This window comes from Equus quagga, chromosome 4 (genome assembly GCF_021613505.1).
Source record: "Equus quagga isolate Etosha38 chromosome 4, UCLA_HA_Equagga_1.0, whole genome shotgun sequence".
NCBI classification, from domain to species: Eukaryota; Metazoa; Chordata; class Mammalia; order Perissodactyla; family Equidae; genus Equus; species Equus quagga.
This window is the reverse complement of record NC_060270.1, coordinates 141,616,548-141,632,424: the sequence shown is the minus strand read 5'-3', so window position 1 is coordinate 141,632,424 and position 15,877 is coordinate 141,616,548. Positions and strand designations below refer to the sequence as shown.

General features: G+C 49.8%; 1 protein-coding gene and 1 long non-coding RNA gene across 9 annotated transcripts in view; one reads left to right on the top strand and one right to left on the bottom strand.

Annotated features, from left to right (window-relative positions):
- PLEKHM3 (pleckstrin homology domain containing M3) overlaps positions 1 to 7,720 on the top strand; it is a 173,796-nt gene extending 166,076 nt beyond the window's left edge. For 7 of the 8 annotated variants that reach the window (XM_046658199.1, XM_046658202.1, XM_046658200.1 and 4 more), the window contains exon 8: positions 1,853 to 7,720. In XM_046658199.1, the coding sequence (XP_046514155.1) occupies positions 1,853 to 2,030 (178 nt within the window). In that variant the 3' untranslated portion in view covers positions 2,031 to 7,720. The remainder of the gene's footprint in view (positions 1 to 1,852) is intronic. The other variant, XR_006888200.1, reaches the window with a different exon arrangement.
- Positions 7,721 to 12,307: 4,587 nt separating this feature from the next.
- LOC124237979 (uncharacterized) lies at positions 12,308 to 15,396 on the bottom strand. The gene is made up of 3 exons (XR_006888201.1): positions 15,256 to 15,396; positions 14,846 to 15,007; positions 12,308 to 12,337 (listed from the first exon to the last, which is right to left on the bottom strand). It is a non-coding gene; the product is annotated as an uncharacterized LOC124237979 (long non-coding RNA).
- Positions 15,397 to 15,877: the final 481 nt, after the last annotated feature.

Here is a 15,877-nt window from a genome sequence, read left to right as displayed (position 1 = left end):
CTGAGCGCCTAAGCCACGTGTCCTCCGAGCCTCCCGGCGCCGCGGGGCGAGTGCGTGGAACCCGCTTAGCAGAGGAGGACGTGGACGCTCACAGGGGTGAAGTAGCTTGCTTGGGGTCGTCCTAGCTCAGGCTGCCAGGCGGGCGCTGAGACAGCAGACGTTTCCGGAGACTGGAAATCCCAGGCGACGTCCGGCAGGGCTGGGTCCCGGGCAGGGCTGGAGACAGCCGCCTCCTTGAGCTCTGCACAGCCTTTCTTCCCGCGAGTCCCCGCCTGCAGTGGGAGAGAAAGAGGAGCTTTCTGTACCCCGTCTGACTTAGGGCCCGCTCTTATGACCTCGTTTAACCTTGATTACTTCCTAAAGACCCTCTTTCCAAACACAGTGATACTGAGGGTTGTGGCTTCGACAGAGGAATTTGGGAGGGAAACAGTTCAGTCCACAGCGGTCATACAGCCGGAAAGTGACTTGAGGGTGGGATGAAGTCAGGCCGTGTCGCTCTGTCTGCTGTTGGAGCCACCGCTGTGCTGTGCTTGGCCCAGAGAGCTGAGCTGGGGGTGGATGCTCGGGGTGCGGTGGAGCTTGTCTTTTGGTCTGTCACCTGGTAGATGGAGCCCCCTCCCTGGTCCCGACGTCTCTCCCTCCAAGTTGCTGCCTTCTCCCCTGGATATGAGGCTGGGTGGGAAGATACTCCTTTGACCAAACTTTCCGAGTCTTGAAAGGTGCTGGGGGTAAGTCAGTGGCAGCCTAGGGAATGCTGCCCCGAAGACTATCCTATGCCAAGGACAGAAACTCAAGATACTATAGGAAAGCAAAAGAAGCACAAGGCTGAGCCCCGAGGCCTAGTTCCTTCGTAGCCATCTTTGAACCCGGTCTGGTGCTGGACACTCCATGGATGTTTGCTAGTTGAACAAAATCATGCAGGCCCAATTCCCTGGGCTCCTGGGATGAGGTAATAGTTCTTGTCACTCATGTGTAGAAGGAGGAGAACTTAATCCACTTTGGAAGCCACCCACTGGAGCAGCTACAGTTGTGCTTGTCCGTTACTCGTTATTAAAGACCTTGCAGTAAAAGCAAGCCATGTAGTCTCCTGTACAGGCTTCCACCAAGCCAGACAACAAACTCGTCACCCATCTGGAATGTCTCCTCTATAAATTCCAAGATCTGTGTGTTGTTTTAAAAATATTTCTCTTTCCTGCTCTCTCATGCTTTTCTGTTCCCACTTGGGTTATAAAGGTAGACTTTTAAAGGTGGGGAGTTATTTATCCTAATTTTTAAGAAACTGAGGAGGACAAGAGACCATAGGACATCATTCAGAAAAGGAAAATGTGTCATTTTACTTTCCAAACTGTCAGTTAAAGGTGAGGAGTGACAGGGAATCCCTTAGCTCCTGTTAGCTCCAGTGGAAAGCTGCGTTTCCACTGCCGTGACCCTGGGCTCAGCCCCGGGCTCTGAGCATTTTCTGTTGGCGGGCACTTCGATCCCACTTCCTGTCACCTCACCCTGGGCTTACCGCCCACACTTCTTTCTCAATGGAGGGGAAACACGGAGCTTCTAGAGCTCCATCTGTCCACCGCCACCATGATCAGAGCTGCCGGTGACTATTGGCTCCCCTCCCCCAGAAGCCATAAGCCTCTCCTCAGCTAGCACTAATCAGAAAAAAAAGTTTTTCAAGTGAAATTCAACCTTGAGCATTTTGAAAAGGGAAGAACCCATTTCTGTGAGTCATTTCTCTTCCCAGTGGCAGGACTGGCTGCAATAAAATGTGCCCCAGCTGCACAGAGGCCATTGGACAGCAGGCTTTTGTCTTGCTCCTTCCAACCTTGCTCATCGTATCCGTGGTTGGCTTTTCCAGGTGTGAAAGCTGTGGAGCCGTTTTCCATTCTGAATGCAAAGAAAAGTCTGTGCCCTGCCCAAGGTGTGTCCGCCGAGAGCTGCAGAAGAAGCAGAAGTCTTTCTGGCGGAGGCTGAACATGGACGAGAGCCTGGAGGAGGCGTGCAACATGTTTGAGCTGTCCTGCCAGAACACCTGACTAGGCAGGCACCAAGGCCAGGGCTTGCCCTGCAGTGACCCATCCACCCCAGCATCTCCCTACTAGCCAGTTAGACCCCTTTGGGAGAAGAGTCGTGTCTCACCTTCAGCTAGGTATAGATATATATTTATATATACACACACACTGTACGTCCTGTACAGGTATTCTGTAGCAGTCCTCGTCTACATGGTCCATGGAGCTGCTGTAGCTCAAAAGTTACCAATAGCTGAATTATACTTAGCCATGAATTTCAGCTGCTTACTCCCAAGCAAAATGTGGTTTACATACAATGCTTTATAGTTTAGACTTTTTTCAGTTTTTTTTTTTTTTTTTTTTTGGCTCTCGGGGCCATTTTATTAAACAGGACACAGGAGGAAACATGTCCTACAGAACAGCAGCTCTTCAGGTTATTTTTGTGTTATTTATTTTTAGCCTTCACAGAGGATGACACCCATCATCATCTGTTTTGTAAGAAAATCTTCAAAACACAGGAATGACTCCTGGATCCTTCCCTGGCTCTCTCCCCTCGGTTTCTTCTGCAGAGGTGGGGATCTGAGCCAAGTGGCTTAGGAACCAGCAGAGCGAGCACCCTCAGACAGGAAGCACACACCTTTACTTCCCAGGAGAACTGGGTCTGGTTTGCAAGTTCATCTCAGAAGGCCTCTTCTTGAGAAAAGGAGACAACTCAGTGACCAGTAACTGCATGTCATCAGTCTGTTTGCTGGTACGAATCCCAACGCCCAGCCAAGGGTGCGATGCTGCACTGCATCCACAGGCTGTGAACATGGCTCTCGGAAGAGCCGAGTCCCAGCGGTTTCATGGTGACATTTGTGATTGTTTAATGATCCTGGCCTGAGGAGGTTTCCCAGGATAGCCATTCAATACATGGGTTTGTAGACTGGTGGGCAGGGTATGCAGTGCCTGCATTCCAACAGGCAGTCTTCAATTTCTTTTCACAGAAACCTGTGTAGGCAGTTCCTACCTATTCATTTTAAATGCGTTATTTCTCATTGTTCTTCACTGCCCTTTCATTTTGACCTTTAATTTGTCATTTTAGCCACTTCTACTTTCCTGTTTTTTTGTTTAAAAAGTCAGAGTAACATGGAACTTCAAAATACCAACTTTAGACTATTAAGAAAATACCAAACTTACAAATATAATTAATTAAACCTAATATTGTTTAAATACATATACACATGTAATTTCCATGTTAAGGTAAAACAAAAAGTGCTAAAATAATAGGATGGGGATAAGAAATAGAATGAATGGCCTCGCCCTCAGCAGGCAATGTTGTCCCGTGCAGCACCCTTTTAAGAGCCAGCTAGTAGCCGCTGTGGCAGAAAGAGCAGGTGAGGTGGGGCCCGGATCATAGCTCGCAGTCCCTCCACCTTATCCCTTCCGAGAACAAATGAGCTATGCTGCAGCAGTTCCCAGTGGACTGCATGAGAAGACTTTGTGTCTCTGCTGCACAGACGCCCTCAACACCTTCCTGGTTTGGTAGTTTCACTGCTCCTAGGACCTGGGGAATCAGGGGCTCCCGAAGGTCATGGGGCATTTAACCCACTGCTCCTGGCACCCCATACCATGCTCCCCAGATCCCAACTCATGTGACTTTAGAATGACTTCTGTGCAGACAGTTAGGTGTAAGCATTTCACCTGTCAACCCATGCCGGTCCCTTTGGCCCAGACCACACATTTCAACTGAATAGCATGGCACCACGGACTCATTGATTTTCTGATTCGATAGGAGCTGTAACCAAGGCTAGACAGGCCTATTCATGAGACGCCTTATGGTGCCTTTACTCTTGGAAACACAGGCTGACCTTCCCCACTCTGGTCACAGAGAACGTCGCACACTAAAGCAAAGGGGCGTAGTCTCAAACAAGCCCTGGGCACACAGGCAACAGATCTGGCCGTCTCCACGTCCCTCCTCCCCTTCATCAGGTACGGTATTTATATTTTCCAGCCTCGGAGAAGAGAGAACAGGATCTTTCACAAGAGAATTACAGACCTGCTTATTATAAAACAGATGTGCTCTGATGGCACAGTGCCTTTTCCCCGCCCCCAGTTCCCTGTCACCGCAGCTCGCTCTGCCTCCTGCAATTAACGTGCCGTGATTCCCCCGCCAGCCCCACCCCAGCACACCACGCTGGAGATGACGCGCAGGGCCATCTCCTCCCCTTCCACCGTGTTTCGTTTGTGTACAGAACCTCCTGCCCCACTCACAATCACCCAGGGTCAGACCTGCCGAGAGTCAGGATGAAATTCCGGACCCTGTTCCAAAGGACCTTGTTTCCACCAGGGCCCAGGTGGAGGCTCTGCCACATATGAGCAGTCCTTTCTGCCCAGAACCAGTCCCAGCTGCTCTGTGTTCTCTCCTCTTGTCCATCCCTGACGGCCTGGCCAGTGCTGGCCACAGGCCTGCACAACACTCACCACCACCACCAAAAGCTGATAGAACAGAGCGAAGCCGGCATAGGAGGTGGGTCTGCCATGAAAATTCAAAATTGCTATTTTCAGCCCAGAACGCCTTAGAGCACCTGAACGCTATTACTGTTTTCAACTCTAACAAACTATGGGTGCACTGTTAGGTCATTGTTCCACTGCTTAGAAACTGGAAACAAAAGCAAATCTGTAGATTACCACCTCCTTAAGACCAGGCTAATACCTGCTTTCCCTCATGTTCCGTTTTTCATCCCATGTTAAATATCTTGCACATAAAGCACATGAGAAAATGGTCAATTAATCTCCTGGAGCTGGCAGCCGACTCTGAGGAACCTCTTTTCACTTGAAAGGCCCATTCCCTGGTGTATCACTTGAGGAAGTCCCTCCTAACAGTGCCAGAAACTCGTGTATGAGACAGTCCCACCCTCGGTGAGGAAGCCAGCTCCTAAAATAGACCCAGTCTGCACCGCGGCAGGAAGGCCACAGGCGCTGAGAAAGCAGTCGACTGGAGTGGCAGCCGCGTTCTTCCCAGGCCTGCTTTTTCCCAAAGTTGAAAGCCTCTTTCTGTGAAAACAGTGTAAAAATCTCGTCTCTCCTGGCCTCCCTGCATTCCCAGGGGCTGTAGCAGAGTCGTTTTCACGTCGGCAAGCTAAAGGCCAATCTCTCCAGCAGCTTTAATATTTGATTAGCTGAGAGGGTAATTGCTTTTTCACTCTCCTAGACGAGGCCTCCAACAGAAAGGGAATGTCGCTAGTGCTTGGCACTTGTGGTTTCCAGCCCGCTCAGTGGCATCCTTCAGACTGCAGCAGAGGGCCTGAGCCGGGCATCCTTCCTGCCACAGTGAGAGCTGAGCTGCCCTAAGGCACTAGCTGCCCAGGCAGCCTTTGTGAAGCAAAGCTGGAGTGAGTCCCCCTGGGTGGGGTCTGGCCTATTTTTGTGTTTGCATATGGACACACTGGACAGTACACTGGATAGTTTCTTCCATGCCTCCTCAAAAAGGCTTGGCTTCCAAACCTGTGGGCTTGTTTTCTACCCACCGGCCTGAAGAGGCCATGTGTAAATTACTGATCAGGGTGCCACATCTTCAAAGAGAGGCATTATCTGAGCAGCAGAGATGTGTTCTGCTCCTGGTTCAGGGCAAAGCCATGCTGCTGTTTGTGTGTTTGGGCAGAATTATTCATTGGCACTGATCTGCCGCGCTTTGTTGAAATAACTGGATTCTGAAATAAGTCTTCAGCTCCTGACTCGAATGCTGCCTGGAGCAACACAAAGCTTATTTTATTTTATTTTTTACTTCTCCCAGTAAAGAGAGGTGCATGCAGTTTCCCCTTATTTCTTGAGTTTTCTGTCTCACTTCTTTTCTTACTCCAAGATAACATGAAAAAGTACAGAATTTGGGGCAAGACTGAAGGAAACGAGCACCTCACTCCTTGGCAGGCAAGGAGTCAGTGGGAACTCTGTCTGTTCTCCTCTCCTTGGCCCTTGTTAACCACCCTGAGTCCAGGAGAACTGGCTACTTGAGGCTGAGCACAGTGCCGGCTGAGGACCCTGCTGCATGGATCTGAAGACAGTGTTGCTTCCCAGCACATGGGACACATGTCGATGGTCAAGTCCAAACACCCTAGTCCTTGTTAAACTCCAGGTAAAAGTCCCAGGAACCTAAGCATAGCCATCTCTGTCAGGAGGCTCCTTCAAGATGAGTTCCAAGTGATCCTGCTATATGGCACTTTCCTCGTAGAGGGGCCTCTGATGTGGCAGAGGGCTCTGGCAAACTCTGTTGAGGAGACACCTGCTGTCTTGCTTTGGTTCCTTCCTGTGGAAAGAAGTCTTGTTAGAAAGGTCTGGAGTGAAGCCAGTTGTTACCCAGGTAGAAGATTCAGGCACCCACAGTGACCCAGCACAGTGAAGATCCCCTCCTACTGGCCGTAGAGCTGCAGACCAGCCTCTGTCCCTTCCCCTTGACCTTCCTTGCCCTAGTCCTGAGCCCTGGCCCAGATTCAGGCCTCGTGGATGGTTAACCGGCTAGTGGACAACTGAGCCTGAGGCTTCTTTGTGTTGGCACCCCATTTGTTATTTCCCCGTAGGAGTGCCTTACAGTGCTGCCTAGCGCTTCTCGTCCAGTCTGCTGACCCACTTGGAGCCTGCAGGGCCCTTCACCTAAATGCGGGTCACTTTGCTTCTTCCCTGCTGGCTGCTCCTGATACAGATGTACTGGAGCCTGCACGCTCCATGTGCATGTCAGACCTTCACCTTTGCTTAACCTGGTGCCTTAACCTCAGTAGTCAGAGAGTCCCTGTGGAGACACTCATTCAGGTAGAAACATTGGCTTCTCAGCTCCAGTACACTTTTACCAGGAAATACAAAAGATGGAATGTTTTAGCTTTGGTTATGCTGTTTTTCAATCACTCTTTTCGTTGTTTGCATGTTTGCTTTCATTAACCAAACTCAGGAATGTCATTATGTCACCAAGGCCAATGGGTAGAGAAACTACACCAGTTAACCAGATCTGAATCCGTAAAGTCAGTGGACTTAGCCTTTCTCAGGTTAAAAAATTACACAAACACAAGGATCTTCTTTTCTTTTGCTGTATAAATGTTTTCTGTTTATTTTTACACCTGTTTTCCAAGTGGGAAATGGGAAGCCTCTTCGATAAATTGTGATAAAAATGTTTCTGTGTGGTATGGGCAGTCCACTGAGCTTCCACTGCTGGAGGCCTAGGCTTGAGTGTGTTCAGCTGTGTTCAGCTGTCAGAATCTTGTCATAAATAGCCAGTAGCCTACCATAGAAGATTTAAGAAAAAACACCTGTCTTTAAGGAATAGCAAAAGAAGGGAAATGCTTAGGTTGCAAATGAAAGTGTTGAACATGGCGATGCGGAAGACTGCTTGTTCTTGTTCTTTTGCTCCTGCATCAGATCAGTGTCATTTTCCCTTATTTCTGCTCATGCAGTACAGAATTGACTAAAATTTGGGGTTTGGGCTATTATACCACTCTGTGTTGAGCTATTTGTAATAGCTAATGTGCTAACTTATATTGTGTTGTTTCTGTTTTCTAGATTTTATTGCCTTTTGGTTTGGCATAACTTATCCATATTTTTGTTTACATCATTTTTTAAATATCAATAACAGTAATAATATAAAATGAAGTTGTATTGTTGACAAGACCCCAAGTTTTTATGGTCATCTGTCATGTAATTTAAGAGCACCAGTTCCTAATGTATAAAGTTCTCTCTCCTTCAATAAACAATATAGAAAGTACTGTCTCTTCTCATAATGGCTTCATTACAATGCTGGTTTGCAGGGCTGGTGAAAGCCCACCATGAGCCCTCCATGTCAATTCAAAGTCAAGATTTGCACTTTAGTGAGAGTGAGCTGCTAGGACTTTAAAGTCTCTCTTAATATTAATCTTACAGGTAGACTTTTTTTCTAAATTCATCAGCCTACAATATTCTCATCTGCCTTTCCTATGTTTGTGAAAAATATAGTGTAACTTTTTTAAAGATGCAGGTGTAGTGTTATAGGCCTTATTTGCCAAATCAGGGCATGATTTCCTTCAGTTCTGAGACACACCTGCGAAAGCTCGTGTGTGGCACATCCTCCCTAAAGCTCTTCCCCAACGTTTTTGCCCTGATTTCATCTCCCCACTGTGCTCTCCAAATTAGATGGACGAGTGGCAGGCAGTAGGCCACTAGGCAAGGGTGCTAGTCGTTCCTGAAGACCACATTTTGGGAATAAAGAGTGAAAAGTAAAAAGTAGGTGTTTCTGTGAGAGGGAGCAGCCTTCTGGGAGTTGCAACGTGCTTGGAAATATCTGCACTGCCGCCCTTGGCTGCCCTTGCTCTTCCATCAACACAGCGTGAGGTGCAGCAGCTGTCCACTTGGAACCTTTCAAAGCACCATTCACATTCACTTTCTCAAAGAAAGACACTGAAGAGACTAGAAAATGTGCTTCTGGTTAAGCATTTACCAAAGGTGACCCCTGAGCCACACTCCCTAAGACACACCCAAACAAGTTCATGCTCAGCCTCTCCTCCTCCACCCTCCGGAAACCAGTTGGGGCTCACACCCATTCTATTCAAGGAACAACTGGACTTCATCCTCACAAGAAACCTGCCATAATCCACTACGAAAAGAAACCAGTTAATGTTTCACTGGATCAAACTGGACCCACGATGTGGTCAGAGCCCAGATTCATCTGACTCACAGGACAAACTGGAGTGGCTGGGTAAGTCCAGAAGTTTGGCATTATCAAGGAGAAGATATGCAAAGATGTTTCCAGACTGGTGGAAAGAGACAGCATTTTGTTCATCTCTCCCCACCCTCAGGAGATGGTGACTTGAATCTCCCTGGACTGTTCCCCTGTCCTGTCCTTTGTCGATGACTTTAATCAGTGGTTCTCACATTAAAACACAAAAACAAAAGCAAAATATCAGGACTCTGTCATGGACAACAGAACCAGGATCACTCTGGATGGGGCCTGAGTGTTTGTATTTCTTAAGCCTCCCTGGGTGATTCCCATGCATCCTGAGAGTTAAGAACCACTGGATCAAATGAAGCAAGTTGCCCTGAAATAAACGTTTGCTTGGCACACGGTGGTCCACAGCAGGAAGGATGTCAAAAGGAGGCAGAGGGGGCTGAACGGCTTTAGTCGCCCTCCCACTAACAGCTGCTGTCTGCCCTTTTCCCACAGACACAGACAGCACTTTGGAACTTGTGCTCGTGGCCTGCAGTCATCTTCGTAAACCTGATCTCTGCACACCTCTTACTGTCACCCAGGTGTGGTTAGCTTCTGCTTATCCAGGACATGCCATTGCCAGGCAGCCTGGAGAATGGAAGTGGCCCAGTCATGGCCACAGGTGACTAAGCTGGCCGACAAAGGGAGCCTTGTCCTCTCCCTTTCATTTGTTCTTTCCTTCTGGTTATGCCGCAGTTGTCCACAAATGCATGCATGTGAGCATCCACTCCCAGTTCAGGCTCACCCGATGAACATGCACTTCATCACTCTGGACGGTGGTGTTTAAAATGGAAAATCAGAAGTGCTTCTTGCCCAGAAAGGCCTAGGAAATTTGGGAAATCTTGAGCTGTATTCAGATTTGCCTTGCTCAGTAGAAGAACTAGACTTTAAAATGAACCCGTCATTCTAAATCCAGGCGTCTGTTGAAGTGATGATTTTCAACCTCCACTGCCAGTTACAGGTGAATGGAAACTTAGAAGGACAGCACTTCTTACCTCCCTTTATGAAGTGAGTAATTTAAATGATGACAGCTGTTCCTCACTGATGGAGTGCTTTTCCAAAGGGTTTGAAGTCTCTTATAAAAAATATGATCTTCATGTCCACAGTGCTTGCCATGTGGGGAACACCCACAGCAGCAATGACTATTCAGAGCCACCGTGGGAAGCTGATAGTGCCGAGGAGCAGGAATGCAACTAGAAACTTGAACTTGAGTCTGCGGGGCCTCACCTAGGACTTGTTCTAAAGCAGCATCATTAGAAACTACATTCCTGACTGGGGAAAAAAATGTTTTAAATTTATTTTTATTAGTGTATTAAATTCTGATTGGAGCAGAGGATTGTCCCCCACCCTCTGCCCCGATGGTACATAATACCCAGGAAGCCCAAGGCAAAACACACCCAGCAGAAAGATATAATTTATTCTGCTGTTTACATCTCTTCCTTCGTAGCTTGGGCAGAAAAATCCAGTAGGAAGAACAAATTGTTCCCATAGCTGAACATACAGGAATTCCAACTCATGTGCACTGACTCCCAGTTTACCTGGACAATGGGGAAATTCATTACTCCTCCACCTTTATTTAATATTCTTCCATTCAGGGCTATGGGCTTTAAGCAAATCGGCTAGAGTTCATGAGTTTATACAATATTTCGGATCCTGCCATACAATCTCAGGCAGCTGTTGGTCTGGGGGAAATTCCGCCGGCTTTTGTCCAGACGAACCCAGACAGACTCAGGAGAATCACTTTCAGTGACTTCTGTGTTCTCCCCACAGGGTCTGCTGTTCTGAAGCTGAAGAGCTGCTATTAGCGCAGTAATTTTTTCAAATAAGCATTGAGCTAAATTATCTCAGATGTATAAAGGAAGATCTCCCACTGTGTTATGGAAAATTGCTTCCCAAATTACAAGACTATACAAAGCACATATTAATTTTGGGCCCAAGGACATCCAAATTGCCTTAGCTTCAGCACTGTATCGTGATGACACACTTTTGATAATGTCAGGTTCTGAGAATACCACAAGGCACGCATCCTTATGAAAACACACCAAGATCCTTTTTCACCAGGATCGGCGCTCACATACCCACGCCTAGCTAGAGGTGTTTTACTCTGAGATTCTTGCCTTTTGCATAGGAAATAAATTCCAATTGCACATGCAGGGAAGGGAATTTGAATTCTAAACTGGGTCAGCCTCCCCAAATGGCTTTCTCGCTGCTGTCCGGAGTTAGGCAACTGAGGAAGCAGCGTCAGCAGCCCCAGTGCCCAGAGGAGCTGCCTGATGACAGATGTCTCAGGAAGCAGCTCCCGCTTGCGCACGTCCATTCCACGCTGAGCTGAGGGGAGCAGAGCCGGGCACTGGCTGTCTGGCTGGCTGGCCTCGCGCAGAGCAGCACTTAAGGTTGAGCGTGTGTCAGCACGTACAACAGACGGCGAGTCCTGGGAACTAGCCCTGCCCAACCGTCCCCAGATCAGTGCCTCTGGCACCCAGTCAGCTCATACACAGGCCGCACAGCGTGTCTCTAATAAGGACTTGCAAAAATCAAAATAAACATTTTCAAAAATAAGAATTATTAGATTTTGCCTGGTTTGTTTCATCTACTCTTGTTTTCATTTTTTACTTTTTTGAGGAAATATCACAAAGCAAATCCAAGACATAATGACATTTTATGCTCACGTGCCTTAGTACACATCTAAAAAAGATGTTTATTTTTTCCACATAGTCACAAAGCAATTACACACCTATGAAATTGACAATAATTCCTTATCGTCTGATGCTTAGTTCCAAATCAAATTCATCTTATTGCCCCAAAAATATTTTTGGTTAGTTTGTTCAAACAGCAAACTTTTTACAAAATAAAAATAAGAACACGCGTGCGCCTCCCGAAGGCCTGATAAATCGTGATGGGTTGTGGCTCCCCAGCTTCCCTCTCGCCTCCTCGAAGGTGCAGGGTCCCGCTTTCCCTTCAGAGGAAGGAAGTCCTGGTGGCCTGTCGTCGAAGTCCCCTTCCTTTTGGGGCCCCCAGCCCAAGCCAGGCCAGCAGGGATGTGATCCTTGAGGGGAGCTGAGCACACACACTGGACTGCAGCCTCAAAGGGATTGGCTGTTAGCTCCCACTCCTTCGAAACTACGTTGAACTCTGTTCTTCTGAAGACCTGTTTCTTTTTATTCCTTAAATTCTATCAACTGTGCAACAAATGGCTTCTCTCAGGTTAACCAGAGCTGGTGTCTGACACAACGCCTTTCCCACACAATTTCTCCCCATGCATTTGCAATGTCATCCTGACCTTTGCACCTAACAGACACTGCAGCATGAACAACAGGAGTGGGCCCTGCCAGGGTGCCCGTGCCCGACCTCCGTGCTCAGAGAGCTGTGCCAAGGTAGGAGGAAGACTTGTTTAATTGAGAAGAGGTGCTTCTTCAGGAGCTTGCTGTATCGCCAGCATGAGGGCAGTGACACTCAGAAGGGGCTGGACAACCGACTAATGGAAACAACCTGCTCGAGAAGCAGGGTTGGTTCCTACAGAACTGAGCAGAGAGAGGAGCCTTCATTGGCAGGGCCCACGATGCACTCACCAAAAAGATGTCAAGCATTCACACACTCTTGATTCAGTTCTTCCGCTGGAAGAGTATTTCACCTTAAAGTATAAGATATTCATGACATAAAAGGCACAAAAATCTGTGAGAGAGGGCAGAGGATGGGTAGGAGGGTCCCCGCTGTCTAGGGGTCAGTGGGAGGAGGAGGGAGATGGGAGGTGGTCAGCAGCCCAGGAGCGCCCCAGGAAGCTCGAGGCAACCAACCCCGAAGCCAAGGCCGCTCTCTGGGTCGGTTGGTTGCCTGTTTAAACTGGGATAGTGATCTTAGGAGCAGAAAAAGCTTCCCGCACGTAAGAGCTTGGCTGACAGAAAAAGTCCACAACCTGCGGGCTGGATGGAGCGCCGGGCTCTGCAGCAGTCTTCCGGGCTGCCAAAGGGCGAGGGCCTCGAAGGGCACGGCCCCTCAGCCATCCTGCTGGTTTCCTCCTAGCCTCCCTTCACTGCCTCTCCCACTTTCCCATCAGTTTGCAGAAATACAGATGCTGCTGTGGGGGTGGGCTCAACTCAACCCCCTGCCAAGAGCTGTCCTGGAGGGGTTCACCCTGGCCTCCCTCCACCCCCACCAGGACTATGGAGTTGCCTGCAGTGAAGTCTGTATTTTTTTCCCAAAGTAATTATTTTCTCCTGTATGTTTATCATTAATTTAGAAAGCCCAGCACAAACCCCAGTGCTGCGCCCCCTCTGTGGGTCTGTCCCCCGCCATCAGGAGCCTGGGCCTCCCGTCCTCCTCTGCCTCTCCTTTTATTTCAGTGGCCTGCTGATTGGAAAAGAGCGGCCGCCTCCCCCCCCCACACACACACAATTGTCGCCGCCAATTAGTGCATTGTTAGGACACACAATGGCGTTACTGTAGCCAGTGGGACGGGAGGCCTTTGTGCTTCTCCAGCCGGCCGTGGGGGCAGTCAAGTTTCATTTAGAGACTTAAAACACAACGCCAGGAGAAAAACGCTATCAGAAAAGCCAAAAGAAAAAGGAGAAAGAAAAAAGCACAAAAAAAGGGAAAAAGGAGAAAGCGAAGATGAGGATGTAAGAAAAGAAGGCGAATGTTGAAAAGAAGAGGGAAAAAAACCTGCTATTGAGGAGTTCACCCGAACCCCTGAAAGGCCCCGGCGGCTGCTCCACTACGATGCCCTCAGAACACGAGGGACCGGGGCTGCACAGTCATCCGTCGACGGTGCAGGCACACTCAGCCGCCACAGGATTCCCCCACTGCTCCATTTTCCAGGCTTCACAAAGGAGAGGCAGGGGCTGGGGGAACCGGCCTGCGGCCAGCCTCCCAGACCCCGGCAGTCTGGGGGGTCATCTTTCCCTCTGACAGGAAAATTGGATTTTATTCTCGAAAGCTTGTGACTCATTTACACAGGGTATGTTTCTGTAAGGATGAGACACACGGATTCGTTCAGAGTCACTGTGTTGTTTCAAGTGCCCTTCGAGGCCCTCGCCCTTTGGCAGCCCGGAAGACTGCTGCAGAGCCCGGCGCTCCATCCAGCCCGCAGGTTGTGGACTTTTTCTGTCAGCCAAGCTCTTACGTGCAGGAAGCTTTTTCTGCTCCTAAGATCACTATCCCAGTTTAAACAGGCAACCAACCGACCCAGAGAGCGGCCTTGGCTTCGGGGTTGGTTGCCTCGAGCTTCCTGGGGCGCTCCTGGGCTGCTGACCACCTCCCATCTCCCTCCTCCTCCCACTGACCCCCAGACAGCGAGGCTCTCCAGCCCTGCCTCCGCCCTCTCCTCCTCCACCTGCCTCGCCACGCCCTCCGGCTTCCAGAAAGTGCAGACTCTCCAAGCCAGCCTTGCGACTGCAGGAGGACATGCATGTTTTCAAACAGTTCTTGGAACAATGGAGCCCAACGCAGCCGATTCTAACTGTACCTACTTAGCTGCCACGTGTGTTTGTTTCCCTTCAAAAGCGTTAAATATGCCCCCGCATTCCCTCCTCTCTGGGATGGACCAGACTCCTCTTTTTATGTTGTTTCTTTTTTTTTACAGATAAGCTAATGGAGACATCCACTCCATGCCAGGTTTAAATAAAATCACCCCATCCTAGAAACAAGACGGGTTTCACCCAGGTGTCTCACTGTTTCATCTCCTCTTTTCTGTTTCTCCACCTGTGAGGTGGAAGCAAAAGAACCGAGGCTGTTCCCAGGCATCTGCTCGAGCTGGGAGGGGCTTTGGGGAGGCACCCAGGAGCTGGGGACCGGGTCCCATCCTCATCCTACCCACACCTGCTAGTGGGCAGGGGGCTGTAGACTCAGGCAGCCGCGGTGCTCATGTGTAAAGGGGGTCACAGTGCCCCCAAGGCACTGTGATGAGGATCAGAAGAGGGGCCCTATGAAGGGGGAGGGGTCCTGGCACCCCACCCTGGCACTAGATGCACCTGCTGTCTTCCTGGCATCAGGAGGGCTGGGGGTGGGGTCTGCGCAGTTCCTCTCCCTGCTATGTGGAACAGTTCCCTGCCTCAGGGATGCCTCAGCACTCACTGGCTCCCTCACCCCCAAAAAAGGGCCCGTCTTGATTCAGTCAGGACATGAAAAGTGGTGTCACCAATACCCAAGTCAGGAAATGCAAATCCAAGGAGAGTCCTGGAACAGTGATGACAGCTTCCTCTCGAGGCTGGGGCCCTAGGCAGGGGGCGATTTGGCTCCCCCGATGTGGGTTAGTGAAACATCGGCCTCGTGTGGCACACCGGGCGCGGTGGGTCCTGAGAGGGTTCTGGGAAGAAGATATGGGGTCTGCGTCGGCACCTCCTGCCCTCCCTCTGCCTCAGCCATGCTGTGGGAGGGGTGGGGGGACCTGCAGGCTCCAGAACCTGCAAAGAAAGAGCCTAAGAGACCTCGGAGGGGGCCAGCCCAGCGTGGCCCCAGCACAGGAGATGTCCCGGCTGAAGCCCGTGAGCCCAGGAGCTCTCGTCCCTCCCACACCCCACACACCCTCCAGGCCACGTCTGTGATCAAGCTCACCACTGAAGGATCCTTCAGGTCCCGGCGCCTCTGTCCCGCTGTCACTCTCCCATCCTCGTCCTCTCTCTTCAGGCCATTTCACTCTCTTCCTGACCAGCCTTCCTGTCCTGACTTCAGTGCGGCCCCAGCATGGTCTTTGTCAAAAACAAGCCTGGCCTCGCTTCACCCCAGCTCAGAAATCTCTCCTGGCCTCGGTCGACTTTGGGACAGAGCCCAAGTCCAAGCATGACCAGGAAAGCCCTGGGCGATGAGGTCGTCCTTCCGGTCTAACTTGGGCTCCAGCCCCAGGCTGGCCTCGTGGCCATGGCCCCGCACTCCACAGGGCCCCAGGCTTGATTTCAGGCTCAGCCATGCTGTCTTGAAATTCTGAATCACTTTTGAATGTGGGATCGGCATTTTCATTTTACACAGGACCCCTAAACCATGGTGGCTGGTCCTGCCTCCCCTTCTCCCGCTTCACATTCCTCTAACACTAAACCTCTTACAGATCCCCAAAGTTGTTTGCAGTTCCTTCTATTTTGAACATTCTCCCACCCCCGTGTCTATTGTCAAGCTCCTCGTCACCCGTCCAAACCCATCTTACATGTCCCCTTCTCTGAGGATCTGCCCTGATCCTCCACCA